General features: G+C 40.5%; 1 protein-coding gene across 1 annotated transcript in view; it reads left to right on the forward strand.

Annotated features, from left to right (window-relative positions):
- COG6 (component of oligomeric golgi complex 6) overlaps positions 1-9,582 on the forward strand; it is an 86,800-nt gene extending 77,218 nt beyond the window's left edge. Inside the window, exons 18-19 of the mRNA XM_067563048.1 lie at positions 1,275-1,354; positions 5,644-9,582. Coding sequence (XP_067419149.1) covers positions 1,275-1,354; positions 5,644-5,791 — 228 coding nt within the window. The 3' untranslated portion in view covers positions 5,792-9,582. The remainder of the gene's footprint in view (positions 1-1,274; positions 1,355-5,643) is intronic.
- The last annotated feature ends 9,923 nt before the right edge of the window (positions 9,583-19,505 follow it).

The following is a 19,505-nucleotide window of genomic DNA, read 5'->3' on the forward strand; positions in this document are numbered from 1 at the left end:
AAACTGATTCATAGACTTTAAGAATTCACATTTTTCAACTGTTTCCCATAGCAATCATGTCTCAAAGAATTTTTGTTGGGTCAGGTCATTAGTGTAGGTCACTGAGGTACCTTGCACCATGTAATAGACACCATCATACTGTTCTGAAACACTCATATTGAAATTTAAAAACCCATTCAAGTGTGTGTTTTGGAATATTTTCATTGTTTCTAATAGTGGGCATTTGACCTAGATTTAATTTGCCTTGCTGAAATAGTACAAATATAAACGTATTTGTGAACTGGTAGTAAGACTATCAAGTTTCTAAGCCTTTATTACAAAATTTTACTTACAAGGATGTTACACCGTGAAACCTTTTGACTTGCTGAAAGCAAATATTAACTCTAATTAGTTCTAATCGCTGAGATTTCTTTTGCCTCAGTGCTTTCAAATACAGGAATTATAGTTATAAATGATAGGGAAAAGTAAAGCTTTCATTTTATGCAAGTAGTTCAGTGAAGCTTAAAAGTTAGATATTAGGCGTATGTCACAGTTGATTTTTTTGTTTGTTTTGGGGGTGGAGGTTAAGTTTCATTACACTGTAGATTTAAAAACAAATTATCAGTTAATGCTTTTTGTCTTAAACAATATGCATACACGTTCAGTGGCACAGGTGCAATCTCACAGTTCAACAGCTATCTATAAATTAACTGTCAATCTTCTCGATTAACCTTTAAAGTGCAGTTCTCAGAAACGGAGACTATATATGCAAATGGCATTTCAGAGTTCCACAGCTTCTTGAATTCAGTTATTTCCATATAAATCTTGCTGAGTTCATAAATGAAAAAAGAATTTTTTCTTGAGTTCTAGCCTTAAAAAACTCAGACTCGGTTGTGTAGGTCCCCTTGTGTTTTTTGACTCATGCATTGTCACTATTAATAAAGATTCTGCAGACTACAAACTGCACTCAGTCATGTCTGGATTAGCTCTTTTTTCCTCTGATTATGCTGTAAATTACACCATTGCAACCCAGTTGTGTTCAGTGGGATTGCAAAAGTGTTTCCGCAAATGCACCGTAGTTAATAATGTTGGTTAATTAGAGAGGGGAAAAAATCAGTTCATGTTCTCATAGCTTCCAGCTAATTGGCTGAGCAACAGGGTTCCATTTTAATTTAGTCACTTTTCAGAGGAGAACTGTGTGTTAGAGGAAATTTGTGCATAGAGATCTGTAGTATGTTTTTGGTGCTTTGGGGTGGTATCTGTTGCCAACTCTTACTTTTCATTATGTCTTCTAGGTTCAGTTTGATCGTTACCTGTCTGCTCCTGATAATCTGTTAATGCCACAACTGAATTTCCTTCTAAGTGCTACAGTGAAGTAAGTGTTTTGACTTTGAATTTCTATGTTCTGTACCTTTTTAATAGAAGTACAGACTTAAGTGGAATATAGTGGACTATGTTGGAAGTGGAATTATTCAACTGTAAAAGCTATTCAGATATGCTTTTAGATTCTACTTTAATATGTTTTGGTTACACTTTCTTGAGCAAATAGTAAGGTGTAATTTCATAATTTTCCAAAGTAACCATTCCTGAGTCCATGGGCACACTGACATGACAAGTTCAGACTAGAAATAAGGCATACATTTTTAACGATGTGAGTAATTAACCATTGGGACAGTTTACCAAGGGTTGTGATGGATTGTCCATCACTGACCATATTTAAATCAAGATTGGATGATGTTCCAAAAGATATGCTTTAGGAATTATTTTGGGCAAGTTCTGTGGCCTCTGTTATACTGGAGGGCAGACTAGATAATCACAATAGTCCCTTCTGGCCTTGGCAAACCTATGAATCACACTAATCTATTAAGAATATGTTCCCTGTATCATTTTCAGTTTTTAATCTCTATTGGAAATTGTTTTAGAACTATTTTATAAGCCTTCCAAAGCTATATGAAATATGTAATTCCCTATAGAAGTTTATTCTTTTTCCCTATTTCTATATCAACTTTGTAGAATTCTACAACTTTGTTGCATTGTACTGTAGAATATGGATATTCTTGTCTCATTTAATATAGCGATACAATTATTTTTCGCAGAATTTTGTGACTGCTACTTTGAAGTATTAAAGTGAGGGTTTTCTTATGTATCTCTCTTGTTTTCATGAATATATTTTAAAATATGACAAATATGGGCATACTCAACCCTAAGGCTAGAGAATATGCCAAGAATTTCTTTCCAATTAAATGTGAAGCACATGAAAACATTGTATAACACTTGCATTCAAAAAATTAGATATGCTACAGTGATCAAAAGGTCTCTTGCCACTATTTTTGGCACTTTGTGAAAATAACATTATATAATATCATATGAAAAATTGTTAAAATGATAAATTTAATGTTGTATTAATACTACAGAAGTCAGCAATATCAGGAACATTAACTGTCCATTTGTACGTATGCATTACACAGGAGTCTTATCCCTAAAGTGGTTGTATGTATGACTAAAAAAATATTTTTGCTACCATAAAGTTTAAGAATCATTAGCATTTCCCTCCCCTGCTTTCTTGCTATCAGGAATGTTTATGAAGCCTGCTGATTAGTGCTGACTCTTCCTTGTTTGGTATCGCAGAAGTTCTGCCTGCCTGATTTTTTTTTTTTTTTTGGAGACCTGGGCTGTGACACTGCAAGCCTTCTCCATGTTAAGGTGCCTCCTTTTTCCAGAGTTATTGCCTTTGAGGGTGATAAAGTATTTCAGTCTCTATGGCCTTTTTATTAAAGGCTAAGTCTTCTGAGGAAACAAGATTTGGAGGAAGTGCAGTGAGATGTTCTATCCACAGAATTCCTAGTCTCTATGGTGTCAGCAAGGTTGCTCCTGCCAGAGCACTCAACCTCACTTCCTGGAGGAAAATTGTATATGTTGGGTAGAGTGCCTTACAGCCCCTTTGTACAGCAGGAATTTCATGATGGGAACTGTGACAGGAGTCAGAGGAGCAGCGCAAGCAGCAATGGCGGAGGGGGTTAGGGGAGAGCCTCGGGGATCCCAATTCATGCAGAGCTAGGCAGACAAGAATGCAGCTGCCTTCCAGAGAGAAACCAGCAAAACCTCCCCCAGTAGGAATCTGGAGCCTTATGGATCCTGCTGCTTGGAGCAGCTGTGGGGTCTGTAACATTAATAATGGAGTCAACATGGTGCCAACAGATATCACGTAGGTTGCCAAACAGCCATCAGTTAGTAACGGTATGTACACACTGACAGCAGCAAATTCGCTGCCGTCAGATCGATCTATCCGGATCAATTGAGCAACAGTGAAGACATGCTCAGTAGATCCGGAAGTCGATTTTAAAAAATCACCTCCCCAAAAAGCGTAGCGATGCATCAACAGGTACACATTTCTCGTCAGTGCAGTGGAGGCAGCCCACTAAAGGGGAGTTACAAAGTCAACGGGAATTACACCAGCTATTGTGCATGGCTTGTGTAACTCCTGTCAGCTGTCGCCAAATTTCCAGGTAAGTATAGACCAGGCCTAAAAGTATATGTGGCACTCCTCAGAGAGAAAAAAAAGGAATGTAGAGCACAGCTAGCATAGCTGGACAGGCCTGATGATGTCAGGACATCAGGAAGATTGTCCAGAGAAAAGCTAATGTCAAAATTGGGTACCCATATTTTTTTTAAAATGTTAATACAACAAAATACAGGGTAGTATACCAGACTCTGGATGTGTCTTTGCAAACACTAAGCTCACAGCAAGCTGGAGTATAAATCTACCCCATGCCAGTGTGCTGCACGCTTGATTTAAATTGCTCTATACTGTTCGGAGCAGAGTGATAATTGTATGTCTCTATAAAGCAGTCCATGAACTTGTAGCAAGATATTAGCTATATCATTGATTTGTTCTGATAATTCATTTGTAACATTTAAGCTCTATAACCAGAAAAAATATTTACAAAGTTTTTTCTCGTATTTGTTAGTGTATCCTGTTGTACTTGCTTCCAAATTAAGAAATTCTTTTAATTGTTTAAAAGCTATATATCAATATTTTAGTTACAGCTATAATAAAACTCCATTTTAGTTTGAGTAGAGAAACAGAAACAGAGCATTGAAATAAGATTCTATTTTTAGAAAATGCACTAGTTTGTATTGATAAAAAAATGTATCATGTTGTTATGAAATCTGAAATTCTAATGCACTGATTAATGACAGGTACACCACTGACAGCAGTTGTTGAAAATGCTCAGTTGTTGATGCAGTTCAGTACTTTATAAAAAAAAATATTTTGAATAAACTGGTTTTCCATCAGTTTATTTTAACTGAATATTATCTTATGTAAATCAGTTTGCCAGCTCCCGAAGAGTTGCTGCATAAAATATTTGCTTAATGATTTTCACATTCCAGCAGTTTAACATTTTTAGATTGTACTGAGAAGAAAGTTAGTAACTATTTACCTAGAAAATGTGAATGTATTCCTATACTTTCAGTACTTCTAGATTTGCTATTGTGTGTCTGATCCATTTTCATTTATTGTAATAGTCAAGCAATTTAGGAAATCCGAAGGCCTGATTCTTAACAGTGTATAAAAAAAAAAGTTTAATTTATAACTGCTAATCCTATTTGCTATAAATTCTGTTGCTTAATGTTCAAATATTTAAAAAGCAGGAAATTTTGCTGAAAAATAATTGAAAACTTTCAAACATACCTCTTGAGATTCTATTAACATCTCAAATCCCACTACTCCAGCTCATCTGGTGCCAAATTGAGTTATGGTCTTAAGTGGGTGTAGCTCTAGTGTCTTTTCCAGAGTTACTGCCTTTTACACAAGATATGAATATGTCCCATGGTCATTCTGATATCATAGTGAACACCTGATGTTTGTGAACTTACATAGTGGAAGTTACAATTACCGTGCAATTGACTTACATCTGGTTATGTACTGTAGATATGTATAACTATAGATAAATTGTTATGGTAACTAAAGCAAACAGACTATACAGGTAGAATGAAAAAAAATACGAATTCATCATTTAAAATGCTAACTTATTTTCTGAAAATCAGAATGTTATGATTTTAGTGTCCAGTCTCTCCTACTTCCATTAACATTCATTTCTAGCCATGACAATTAATAAGATGACCCAATCTTAATACTGTTATTGGTCCAAAATAAAATATAACAAGACACTGGACAGAACTGGGAAACTTTTTTACTGGCTCATATTTGAGCTGTGTTGTGAGGTCAGATATCACAAGAGGAGGAAAACATTGTGGTACTAGATTCTTTTTATTTTAAAAAAAATAGCAGTTGAGGAAAAACTGATTGCTGTAGAATTACCATTTTATTATTAGTCCCAGCAAATTGCCAGTGAGATGATCATGTATGCAAATTAAATGCAATTTATTCTATTTTTGCAATTTTTCATGTTGCAGAAATAAAGAAGCTTATTCCATGCTTATCAAGATCACATGGTCTTATGTGTATACAGTACACAGACACAAAAAAAGTTTTTTTTGTAAACGCTAAGCCAGTTATTTTCATTATTGAATCAAAGAGCTTGTGATGCATCCAATAATCTTGGGTAGTGGAAAATCTTCCACACATTCTCTGTTATAGATTTAATATCTTGATCGTATCTTTACTGTACACTCTGTTCACATAACTTTTTTGTTTTTTAGAGAGCAGATAATAAAACAGTCCACAGAACTGGTCTGCAGAGCCTACAGTGATTTATATGCAGCTGTGATGAATCCAGCCAATGAATATAAGGATCCAGAAACCATACTACACAGAACTCCTCATCAAGTTCAGACACTTCTCTTATAAACTTATTTTCCAATTAATTTTGCAGAACACGTAGCGTAATGTTATTTAACATTACATTCCATCAATATTAAAGGCCTCAATATTTGCAGTCTGTTTTTATATTTTTGAAGTTTGATTATAACCATAGTTACCTGAGGGGCAGTGATGGGGTTTTGTTTAATATGTTGAACAGAAGTATGGCCATTTCTATACACTTTGTGTTGAGTTCTTGCTATAAACAAGAACGAGAAAATAGAATATAGATTAAAAATTATTTTTAACTTATTCTGGGAAGGGAAAAGGATCATGACAACTTTTCTGGTCAGAAATGAAAAATAATAGTCTGCTACTTACTACACTTAATCTTTGAATAAGATGTTGAAACACTCTTACTTTCTGACACCATTAGTGAGCTAGCCAATACTCTTTTAATTCCTGTTTCCTGCTGCTTTTTCCATTCTATTATTAGGTGCTTTATTCAATAACCTATTGCAAGTAAGCATGTTGTTGTTGTTTGTTGTTCTTGATGTTTGTATTATCATAGCATCTAAGAGCCCTACTCATTGACCAAGATCCCATTGCGCTAAGTGCTTTATAAACACAGAACAAAAGACTTCCCCTACTAATATTACATGGTTTTGATACAGCTGATATACTTCTGAATATCTAGAAGTAAATCATTTTTACATTCTGTATGTCATTTCAAAATGACACTGTGGCATTTTAAGATCCTTTAAATCCCACTGATTTCAAGTCTCTGGAACAAGGTAAAAAAAATCAGTTTTGTTTGTTATTGGTTGTGATGCCCATACCAAAAAAATCTAAATTCAGTGAACAAATCATTGCCTTGCAAAATGTAAAGGAGAATTTAGAAGCTAGTAACTTAACTGAATTATATTCCATTGTTAACAGGGAAAATAATTCAGACCATTAGACAGTTAACATTTTGTAACTTATTTCCAGTAAGAACAGGAAATATAGTAGATTCCACTTATTAGCAACCCAGGTGCCAGCAAATAGTTGCTATTATCTGGCAGTTGCTAATAAGCATAAGGCAGGTTTGCTAGGCAACAGCCAGGACAAGAAGTGCCGGGATGTGTCTTCCCTGCCTGCAGCCCTGCAAACCTGCCTGCAAGCAAGGCAGCAGCGGGGAAGAGGACTGCAGCCTGGATGCCATGGTTTTCTACAGGGCGCTGTGGGGCTGCACCATACCTCTCTCTGCACTCTCTAGAGGTGGGGAGTCAGCACATCCCTGCACTTCCTTCCCCGCATGCAGTCCCCCGACAGGATGCAGCCCAGGGAGCACAGGAAGAGGTACCATGCAACTGCTGCAGCATCTGGGCTGTAATCCTCTTCCCTGCTATTGCCCTGCTCTCAGCCTCCATTGCCAGACTGCAGCCCCTTACCTCCTGCTACAGTCCCTGGGCACAGGCAGGTTCCAGGGCTGCAGCCCCAGAAGGAAGTGCTGGGATGGTCTGACACTGGCTCCAGGCATATTTCTGGGACTTCAGCCAGGGAAGGCCAGTCTCAGCGCTTTCTTCTCTGGCTACAGCCTTGCAAACATGCCTGCAGGTGGAGCTTTTCTTCTGAAAAACATCCTTGCCAATATCCAAATCCTATTAACATTAAAGTCAATGAGATGTGATTGGCTCCTGGCAAAATGTTGCTATTAACCAGAAGCTGTTAATATCTAGGTTGCTATTAAGCTTAATCTACTGTGTTTCAATTACACACACTTTTCCTGTACACCCACACGGTACACAGAGTCTACACACACATCTGCACATCTCATCTTGCATGATTCCACAAAGCCTACTGGGGATATAGATTTAGTTGGCCATACTGCATTTTTCTCTTGTTCTGGAAACGGAGGTGATGAGCCATTTGTGTTAGATTAAATGATTTTTCTTTAATAGAAGTAATTAAAGAAAAAAAAAGTCAATTTTAATCTTTGCTTGAAAACTGTACTCTTACGGCTTGAGCATCAGCAATGGCTTTGGGTATCATTGGAGAATGAAGAATTGCTTTGTATGGTGGACGCCAATACATTCTGTCTTTGCAAGCAGATGGTATCACTGTGGGTATTTCTGATATTTAGTTGAGTTCTTGCTGAACAAATTGCTATTAACTACTTGCATTTGTAAATATGTTACTGGTGACCAATGTAGGATTTTTACTTTGTAATCCAAAATTTAATATTTTTTTCTTTCCTCAACTCTGCTTTACTGAAGAGGAATTTTGTTTGAAATAATTCTTTATTCTGTATGAATCCGCATATTAACTGAAAATCACAGTTGTGTTCGGAGTGATCTACAGTAACCATATGGAATTAGTGAATCAGCTCTTTGCAGACGTTTTTTAAATTGTAGAAAAAGTCCATCTGCTCTAGTAATAACACATTTGTTAAATTAATAATGTACTAAGAGATGTTAGTGGTTAAAATGTCTGCAATGGTTCTCTTAAAAATACAATTGGGATCAATTGTGACAGTTATACACTGCAGCGCACTGCCAGCAGTTCAAACTGCTTCTCCGGGTGGGTTTGTAGCTGTGCCTGGCCAATGAGTGGAGTGAGCAAGGGAAAGTTCTTGCTTCTCTCTCCACCCCATCATTAAAGTATTCAAGATAGTTAAGTCTATAGCAGACTGTGAGGAATTACAAAGGGATCTCACTAACCTGGGTGACTGGGTAACAAAATTGCAGATGAAATTCAACACTGATAAATGCAAAGTAATGCACATTAGAAAAAAAAATCCTAACTATACATATACAATGAGTTCTAAATTAGCTATTACCATGTAAGAAAGAGATCTGGGGGTCAAAGTGGATAGTTCTCTGAAAACTTCCACTCAATGTGCAGCAGCGATCAAAAAGGCTAACAGTATGTTAGGAATTATTAGGAAAGGAATAGAAAATGTCTTAATGCCACTGTATAAGCCCATGGTGCACTCACACCTCCAATACTGTGTCCAGTTTTGGTATGTCCAGTTTTGGCATATCCATCTCAAAAAGGATATAAAGAAACTAGTAAAGGTGAAACTGCCAGTGGGTGTTGTGATTGGGGAAAAGCATAACTGAAAAAAAACGAAAACTCAAAAAAGAACTGGATAAGTTCATGCAGGATAAGTCCATAAAAGCTATTAGCCAAGATTGTTGGGGACGCAATCCCACACTCGGGGTGACCCTAGAACTCTGACTTCCAAAACCTTTGCATGCCAGTGAGGCAGCCAGGCACAAGCTGTACATTTGTGCCATGTCACTTTCATCTAAAATCTTTGTATTTGTAACCTACTTTTCCTAAAAACAATTTTTTCTTTCTGTGGTTGTGGTTCTAGCTTAATTGCATATAGTTAACTGTAGTGCAGATGGTCTATGCTTCCAGAAGGAGAGTAAAATATATTTAATAGGAAATTTATTGGATTTCCAGCTGATCTGTTAAGAAACAGTGAAAACATTATAATAAATTGAAAGTGCTTCATTCTGGAAATCTTGTCTGGAAAATCAGAGGTTATTATAAGGGATCTTTATAACATGGAAGAAGGAGGCACAGTTGGGAAACCTCCCTCCTTTGGGAGACCTCAGTTTCTATGTTTTCTTTTCCTTCCAAGATTTTGTGTAGGAGACGTGGACAGAGGGTTGTTATAGGATTTATTTTGTTCTCATATAAGCTGGTGCATGTTTAGGTGGGATGAGCTATCATTCACATATAATTTTGTATTATGTATTTTAGTGTATGGGATGTGCATTGTGACACCAAGTTGGGGACCCTGTAGAAATTACGAATTCTCGATGATATGAAATTGTATCATGACATTACTGTGTTATTAACATGTATGTGTGTGTGGATCCACCATTGCTGACAAGACGTGCTGCAAGCATACTGCAGACTGAGTAAAATGGGGAATACTTATAATTAATGATAGTGCTTTGACCACACAAAGATTATGCTAAAAACTGACTGCATCCTAAAAGAAAACCAGTCTTCTCTGAGGGATGTTTTTGGAGCAGTGGAAAATTACCAGACACAGAACAAAGAAAGCAGATAGGTGACCAGGATGGATTTAAATGAGGAAACACACAGGAGCAGAAGGGGGTGGACAGAAGATACTGAGGCTGAGGAAGAAGCCTCTATGAAGGAGAAGCCACCCAGCATGCAACAACCTACACGAGGCAGTGAAACCCTGCCTGCCTTTCTGAGCCCAGATGGCCTCCCAAGCGAAGAGTAAGCTAGTTAGGATGTGTGTTTTCTAATGGTAGGTCTACATTGCTGGCAAAATTCAGCGGCAGTTGACAGGAGTTACACAAGCTATGCAGAGTAGCTTGCGTAACTTCAGTCGACTTTGTAACTTCCCTTTAGCGCACCCCCTCCACTGCACTGCGCCGACGGGAAATGCGTTCCCATCGATGCAGCGCTACATTTTTTGGGGAGGTGGTTTTATTAGCTCGACTTCTGGATCGATTGAGTGCGTCTTCACTGCTGCTCAATTGAACCGGAAAAATCGATCTGACAGTGACAAATTTGCGGCCATCAGTGTGTAGATAGCCTAAGTGATCCATACTCTCTCCTGCTTGATATGATTAATTACAAGAGTACTTGTGTTAGACTCTGGGCAAAGTATTTGTGTTATATGCTTCACAATTATATGTGCCTCCTGAGAGAATTAAACTGTAAACCAGAAGACTCACGTTTTCTCCTGAGATTCTGGGACAGGGTGTGTTTAAGCAATGAGAGTATCTTGGGGGTCAGTGCTAATCCTGGGGGCCTAGGACAAGTGGGCTGAGAAACTTTGTGTAGAAGTAGTAGACTGAGAGACAGAGAGGCCAAGGGAGGACACGATGCTACAGCTTGCTAAGACCTAAGGGAGGCTTAACCCATCCAGGCATCCAGAGGCTTGGATTCCTCTCATAGCAGTCCAGTAGGTGGCCTGCATGGGGCAGATCTGACCAGATCTGTGACAGACACCTGTAGAGATTTATATAAATAATATACCTCCATACAAGTTATGTGCTAATCAGTGCCCACATCTACCGTCCAATTTACATCTATAAAAGAACCAGTGGCAGAGAAGAGTAGCACCTCAGAATTTAATAATTTCTAGAAAAATAGTCCAATCCAACTGTGTTAGGAATCAGCTGCAGTGGTAAGGTCACGGCAGTGATCATCTTCCTTTTCCAGTGTGTGGTATATTGGCATAATATAAAAGAACTAGAAGATTTAAGAATCCTCAGATCTCTTAAAATAAATGATTCTGATCTATTGAAAACATGAATGTTACAGGTTTTGGGTCTTTAAACTAAATAATTTAAAAGAAGAGTAAAAAATATGTATAATTTTGAACTCTTAACATCATGCAAGGCAAGAAATCTAGCAAGCCTGGAAAAAGCTTTAAGTGGAGAACCCAGCCCTAATTCATAAAATGTGTCTCAGTAGAGAAGCTCCCAAGCAAAACAATTCTTCAGTACCAGGTGAGACACTTTAAATTGTTTGATCTTTACATTACTATGATATGTATGGAAAAGGGTGACATTATTGGTTAACAACTTTGTTCAAGTTGTGTAATGTGCTGTATACTGCTGTTTAATTGCCATGTTAAATTATGGGGATTGCATAACAAGTAGTAAAAAGATAATAAACAGAGGCTTATGATACCAATCACATGAAACTGAACAATTTTTTGGCTTTGAAGTTTTGGAAAGACTAGACAGATATTTTCTCCAATCACAGAAACTGACCACAAACTTCAGTAAGTAGTCAGTAGCTTGCAAAAAGATTTGTGAGAAATTATTTACTGTACTTGAGTCCATGCTGAGACTTATCCATGATGTGCCTCAACTAACACTTTCATCCTTTCTTGTTAGTAATGAAAAGTCATGAAGTTGTTACTTTAAAAATAAAAATCAATCACTAATTTTGGCTTGATCAATAGAGGTAAAGAACAAAAGGTCATAGTTGAGAAAATTAGTCAATACAAGCTTAAGAATAACTGATTGTCTTCCTTGGTGGTGACTCCTGATTTTTCCTCTTATTCTTTGAAAGGAAAAAAGACCCCAGATGAGTTTTTACTTGCAGTTTCAGATTTGTAAAGTAAAAGTTAAGGAAAAGAAGTACCAATGTTGATCATGTAACAAACAGGCATCAGAAAATGTGAAGCAGTGTTGCCCTTGCAAAGGGTCCAATTTCACAGGCACCTACTATTCCCTTATTCCACGTGCAGCAGGCTGGGACTACTCATAAACGAGCAGAAGTCCACACTAAACCCAGTGCAACAAATAGAGTTCATTGGGGCTACCCTGGACGCTTCCCAGGCCAGAGCCTTCCTGCCTCAGCAATGTTTTGAGGCGATGGTCTCTATCATCTCCCAGCTGCACTGATGTCCCCCACGACAACAGCCAGGCACTGCCTATAGCTGTTAGGCCACATGGTGGCCTGCACGTACATAGTGAGATTAGCTCGCCTGAGGCTCAGAGCACTTCAGGCATGGTTGGCTTCGGTATATGTTCTGAGCAGACACCCATTGGACTGGGTGGTCATAGTTCCCCCACCCATCTTAGCCTCCCTAAACTGGTGGCAGACTCCCAGGGCAGTGATGAAGGGCGTTCCGTTCAGGGAACTGGTCCCATCGGTCACCCTGCTTTCCGACGTTTCGGAGTAGGATGGGGAGCCCACATCAGCACCAACCTAAGCACTCAGGGGCTCTGGTCAGGAGAGGAGAGGTGCCTGCACATCAGCGTTAAGGAGCTGAGAGCCATTCGCCTAGCGTGCAAGTGTTCCTCCTATTTCTAACAGGCAGAGTGGTGCAGGTGCTGACGGACAACACCGCAGCCATGTTTTACATAAACAGGCAGGGGGGAGCACACTCCTCAGCCCTCTGCGAGGAAGGTATCTGTCTGTGGGACTTTGCCTTGAGACACGATTTCCACTTGACTGCCTCTCATCTCCCAGGAGTGAGGAACGATGAGGCGGATCACCTCAGCAGGTCGTTTCTACCCTGCCACTACTGGTCATTGCACCCAGAGGTGGTGGTTATGATCTTCCAGTAGTGGGGCATTCCCCAACTGGTCCTATTCACGTCAGCCTGGAACACAAAGTGTCCAAGGTTCTGCTCACTCTGGGGTTGCGAGACTGGGTTGATTTCCAACGCGTTCCTCGTGGACTGGACGGGGACCCTCATGTATGCGTTTCCACCTATTCCGCTCCTACCCAAGGTCCTGTTGAAAATAAAGAGGGACAGGATGAATGTTATACTCATCGCTCCGGCCTGGCCAAGAGAGCACTGGTTCAGCATGCTACTGGACCTTTCGATTGCCCCACCCTTGGAGCTCCTGAAGCGACACAACCTTCTATCCCAGGACCACGGTCGCCTGTTGATCCGGACCTGGACTCCCTGCACCTCATGGCCTGGAGGCTCTGTGGCTGAAAGAGGGAGAGAGAGCCTGCTCGGTGCAAGTCCTGCGTGGCAGCAGGAAGCCTTCTACACAGGTTGTGTATCAGGCTAAGTGGAGGCGGTTTACCTGTTGGGCAGAGTCCCGGGGTATTCCGCCCAGCCTCTCGCCTATACAGACGATCCTGGAGTACCTGCTGCAGCTGAAGCTTCAGGGTCTGGCGCTGGCCTCATTGAAGGTTCATCTGGTGGTCATTTCGGCCTTCCATCAGCCACTAGAGGGGAGATCGCTGCTCTCCCATCCCATGTCGGTCAGGTTCCTTGGCGGTGGAGAGGCTGTATCTGCAGGTCCATGACCCGGTGCCTTTCTGGGATCTCAACCTGGTCCTCTCGAGACTTACAGGGCCCCCCTTTGAACCCATGGCTTCATGCCATTGGCTCATCCTTTCATGGAAGGGAGCCTTCCTGGTGGCCATTACCTAAGCTGGGAGGGTCTCTGAGATTAGGGCCTTGACCTCGGAGCCCCCTTATACAGTATTCTATAAGGACAAGGTCCAGCTGAGGCCGCATTCGGCCTTCCTACCCAAAGTGGTTTCCCAATTTCATTGTAATCAAGACATTTTTCTCCCCATGTTTTTTCCCAAACCTCACGGTTCGGAGGAGGAGAGGAGATGGCATTCCCTGGACATGAGACAAGCCCTGGCCTTCTACATCAAGCATACAAAGCCGTTCCGGAAATCGACGCAGCTCTTTGTCGCAGTGGCTGACCGGATGAAAGGCTCACCTGTCTCCACCCAGCGCATCTCCTTGTGGATTACATCATGCATCAAGTTCTGCTACAAGCAAGCAATGGTGCCGCTTTCGGGAACCATCACAGCGCACTCAACCAGAGCTCAAGCCTCATCTACAGCCTTCCTGGAGAGAGTGCCCCTGCAGGACATCTACACAAAGCTGCCACCTGGTTGTCGGTGCATACCTTGACGTCCCACTACGCCATCGTCCAGCAGGCGAGAGAGGATGCAGGATTCGGCAGAGCCGTGCTGAGGGCAGCTCACCAGTAACTCCGACCCACCTCCAAAGGTATTGCTTGTTAGTCACCTATAGTGGAATGGACTTGAGCAAGCACTTGAAGAAGAAAACAAGGTTACTTACCAGTAACTGCTGTTCTTCGAGATGTGTTGCTCATGCCCATTCCACAATCCAACCCCTGTCCCTGCTGCCGGAGTTGGCAGAAAGAAGGGACCGAGGGGGTGTAGGGCCGGCAGCGACTTGTATATCGTGGCATGTGTGCGGGGCTCCAGGGGGCACTGGAGCCAGCCCTACAGGATCTGCTAAGGGGAAAAAAATTCCGGGTAACCGTACATGGAGGCATGTGCACACTTACAGTGAAATGGACATGAGCAACACATCTCAAAGAACATGAGTTACTGGTGAGTAACCTTGTTTTTCATATACTGTACCCTGATACATAATTGTGGATGTTGTGCATGCACAGTGTGGCATCCGTGCATGTTGAAATTTGGTCTTTAAGTACAACTTGCAGTATCGTATAACTGCTTTCTGCTTACTGCGTCTGACACTGTCAGGTCCCTCTGAAGCCAATGTCTCCCTCCCTGTTAGGGGCCCCTTCCGAGTGTGGGCCTGGCGCCATTAGCACCATACTAAACCAGATATTGTTCTTCCTCCTCGTGGGGGTCTAGAATACTTCATCTCTTTAAACTGAAGAGTCATCAGTTTCTCAACAAGAAAATAAATCCTGCTATTGTACCTTTACCCCTTCAGTTATGAGAGAGTGGATAAACACCATGTTTAGAACTTAAACAAATACATCACTCTGTGAATTGGCCCACTCAAGTGCAAATGTAGAAACTAGCCATCTCTTTGCCCACAGTGGCTTCTGAATCCAGCTCTCCTGTACTGCAAAATTGTTACCTGAGATAAGGCCAGCTCAAGCCTTCCTGATATAAACCTTATCCCAAATACTTGAAAATAATGCATTACTATTTGTCTAGTTCTAGATTAATCTTAATCGCAGATTGAAAAATATGTTGGCAAAAAGTTTGTGACATGCTATATTGAGTCTTGTGTCAGTGCCAAAATAACACTGGATTGGGGGACTAGTAAGAATTTTACAGGCCAGTGACTCATGAAATAACTGAGGAAGAAATAAATACTCTCTGCTCTTAGAAAGCTAACAATCCCGGCTGTTCAGTGGTGTGACACATCTGAATTTGTCTGGCAAGTTAGGTGATATTGGACCTTTATAATTACGGATTGCCATCTTGCTTAGTTTTTCCCCACTTTAATTGCAAGGTGAATTTAGCAGTTGTTTTCTCTAAGTGAGTGTGGTAGAAACAGTTGCTTTTTATTTTCTGCATGCTTGGAATGTCAACTTTCAAATGTTATAAAGTATTAATCCTGAATTTTAGCAGTCTGAGATTTGCTGCTAAAATCATGTTACAGCTTATGGGGGGAAAGGAAAACAAAACGATCAGGATGTAATTTTTTTAAGGTCTAAGATGAGTGATATTGGGCCCAGAACCTCTTGAAGAGGTACTAAACTAGGTGGTAAATAGTAGAGTCATTTACGGAAAATCTTGTCTTAAAATCTTATCTTCATATATTGGCCCAGATACTATGTTGATTGGTACTGTATATGGTGCTATGTAGACAGGACAACAAAGCAAAATAGCAATGTGATTTTACGTTCTGATTTCCCTCCAGTATTATTTCTTTATCTACCACAAACTCACAACCAGCCCAGACTGTGGGAGCCCTAGATTATTTAATTTAATTTAATTTAAAAGTACACAACAAATAAGCAGACTCACTCTGTTTACTCCCACATCACAGTACCCCCCCCCACCAACAAAAATTTAATGTAAACTTAATTTACGCCCAACTGCAGAATCCCTACCCAGCATTTCTCCCCCCATCACCCTTCTACCCACCTGTACCAGCCGTTCCTCACCTTTGGAGTCAGGGATAAAAAAACTAGAGTAAACCATGGCAGTTCTGTAGACATGCTTTTGGTGCTTATTTCAGAGATTAGATTCAGGCAATTTTTATCATGCACTGCCTTGGCTGGCTGTTGTCACATTCCTCCCTCTATCTCTCCCCCCCCCCCCCCCCCCCCAACCCCCACCCCTCAAAGGAAAGAAGAGAAGTTGTCTCCTCCCCCTTCTATCCATCCTCCTCAATTTTTAAAGTTGTGTTTTTCCTGTTTTACTATGGCAGTCCCAGGCAGTAGACCACCTGAATCAGTTCTTCACATTCAAGGGCTTGACATTCTGATGTATCTTTGAGCCTCCGATTCTTTGACATCTTTTATATCTTGTAATGGATTTTTCCCTATAATATATCTTTCTAAGATTTATTTTGTATTATGCCAAAAATATGTAAAATACACCTTTTTTTTTATAATCACTAACTAAAAGAAATCTATTCCCCCCACTTCCCCAATCTATGGTGCTCATTTTTGTGGACTTTTCAAGCAGTATCTAATTCTTTTAAATGTTTTGTGTAGGGCTGGTCAGAAAACAAAAATTTCATTTCATGAAAAATTTCAAGATTTTGATGTTTGTTTCAGTTCCAAAACTATAGAGCTGTGGATATTGTCTGTGGGCACATGCGCAGCTTGTCCCCAGACCAGCTAATTGTGGTAGCTAGAGAACTCACCTGAGCTCTGAGACCCCTGGGTTCAAGTCCTAGTACGACCTGATTCAGACTCAGGTGGATGATCCCTTCATTAGTTTTGATTAAACTTTTGTTAAGAAGCTGTCTCAGGACCATGATGGAATTTTGGGTCAAAACCAGAGAGAGAGAGAAATCCACCCTAGAACAGACAGTTGCCCAGTTGTTAGGACACTCAGCTGGGTTGCAGGAGACACAGCTTTAAGCCCCTGGTCTGAATCAGGCAGAACAAGGACTTGAACCTGGATCTCCCACATTGCAGCTGAGTGGCCTGGCTAGTGAGGCTCTCTGACCAGAAATTCTATCCTGGAATTTCTTTCTGAAGAGAGTTGGGTTGAAACTGATACTTTCCATGAAAAGCTTCAATTTTGATAAATTGATGTTTTCCAATGAAAAAGCCTTTAGTTAAAATGTTCCTGACCAGCTCTACTTTTGTGCGATTTGTGATTCTATCCCCGCATTTTCTCCCAAAAGAATGCATAATTGTTATTTCAGAAACTTAATTTTAAAAAATGAAAAGAGGCTTTCATGGTGACTCATCTTTTCAAGTTTAAAAATTACCACCTTTTTTTAACCTCCTTGCTGATTCATTTTTCAGTGAGAAAAAAGGTGTACATTTTTTAGAACAAATGAAGGCAAAAGACTTACTTCTATGACTAATCGATGGTGCAGACATAGGTGTGGAGCTGTTTGAAAGTTACTGTCACCCACTTATTATGGGGGAAAGACCTAACCAAGAAGCATTTGTTTTGTAGGAGTATGGTAATTCTAACTAGTGATGACAATGGGCTGAATACCATCACAGATGCATTATGTTTAGCTAATCAAAAGGATTTTCAGAGTCCAGCGTATAAGAAACTAATATGAGGATGTCCAGGTGTATTGTATAACTGTACGTCTTGAAATGTTGCTATTATAGGTTAACTAACAAACAAAAAACAACATTCCTAGTCTTCTGTATTGCTTGTTATCCAGTGACCTGAAAGCATATCACAAACTTCAGGGCAGGTAATACCAATTCTGTATATGGGAACGTGAAGTACAGAGAGGTAAAAATGACTTACACAGATCATGCAGTAAGTCAGTGGCAGAACTGGCAATGGGACCCATTTGTCTCGAGATACTTAAAAAAAATTTCTTCTTGTAATTAATGAATGAATCTTGATCAGGATATTTGAACTAGATATTTGTCCTGATGGATTACAGCTGTGTGGAGAAAAGTAATTCTATTTCACAGAGGATCTTGAAATTTGATTTCATTCAGATTTGGAATGAAAATAAAATGTGGATAGTCTTCCTGGAAAGGAATGGAATTCCTGGGGTCCCCAGCTCCAGAGTATTCACCTGGCACACCGCCCCAGATCCATGCTCCGGCTCCCCAGCAGTCCACCAGGTAGCTGCGATGAAACCAGACAGGTTTCTAAGGGCTTGTCTACACACACAGTGCTGCAGTGGTGCAGCTGCAGTGCATCTGGTGAAAACACTCTTTACCAACTGGAGAGAGTGCTCCCCCTGGCATAATAAAACCATCTCTGTGAGCAGCGGTAACTGTGTTGGTGGGAGAAGGTCTCCTGCTGACATAGATCTATCTACACAGGCGCTTCTGTCGATGTAACTTACATAGCTCAGGGGGGTGGTTTATTCAAGTAAGTTATGCCGACAGCAGCTGCAGCGTAGACTTAGCCTAATAAAATCCTGCCTGAGTTGTATCAGTACTTCATCAAAATCAGTCTCTGCAAAAAGTTTAGATTTCAATGAATCAAAGCAAATTCCAATGAAAAAGAAGTTTTGGAATTTCTCCAACCAGAGCTGCATTGAATCCTTTGTGGCAATCAAATTTCTCCTTTTATGGCCCAGTTCAGGATTGCACTTGAGCATGTGAGTAAGTCCCATTGATGTCAATGGAACTGAAGAATATATTTTAATGTGAAACACAGGCTTAAATGCTTTACAGAATTGGGCCTCAATGTCCACTTCATGATTAGCATTTTCACCTCACTGCTGCATTTATTACACATGAGCAGACTGGTGCTAAACCAACATGTTGGGTCAGATACTCAGCCTAGCTACAGCAGTTTAGTACAGCTCTAGTATGAAAATCTTCCCTTCGGCTGGTTTATCCAGCTCCTTGAAGATTGCCACTCCATCCTTGGGTGGCTTAGAGCCAGTTTAGTGGCCCCTCACACAGAAGTTTTGGCTGAGGAAATGAGTATGGCCAGGGCCTCCCCTATATGTTGGTGATTCTCAGATAGCAGAACAGCATGTGCGGGGCCAGTAGCAGTGGTGCAGTTTTCCAGGACTATGGGACCAAACTGATGCTGAGCCTCCCAAGCGTAGGCTACACAAAGGGCACCTTTGCACATGCTTGTGCATACACCTCCCCCCGGAGCTGCAGGAAGTATTCCTTGTCCATAGCTCAGGGTCTGACCCATTAAAACGATACAAACCCCACACCGGAATTTGATGTGCATTTGAAAGGTGAACCTCACTCCCTCAGATTTTATTTTTGACTGCTTCGTTCAAGTATTAACGGAACCTTAAGTGACCGATCAAGATATGGTTGGAAGACCTGAGGTGTCATTAATGTAAAGTGGTTGAGTCAAAACAGCATTCATCTGTTGAGTGTTTAATGTGCAGTCACTAAAGTTCTCACTTGCAGCT

Source organism: Emydura macquarii, unplaced genomic scaffold (genome assembly GCF_026122565.2).
Source record: "Emydura macquarii macquarii isolate MOO-44397 ecotype Brisbane River unplaced genomic scaffold, CSIRO-AGI_Emac_v2 contig_2473, whole genome shotgun sequence".
In the NCBI taxonomy this organism is placed as follows: domain Eukaryota; kingdom Metazoa; phylum Chordata; order Testudines; family Chelidae; genus Emydura; species Emydura macquarii.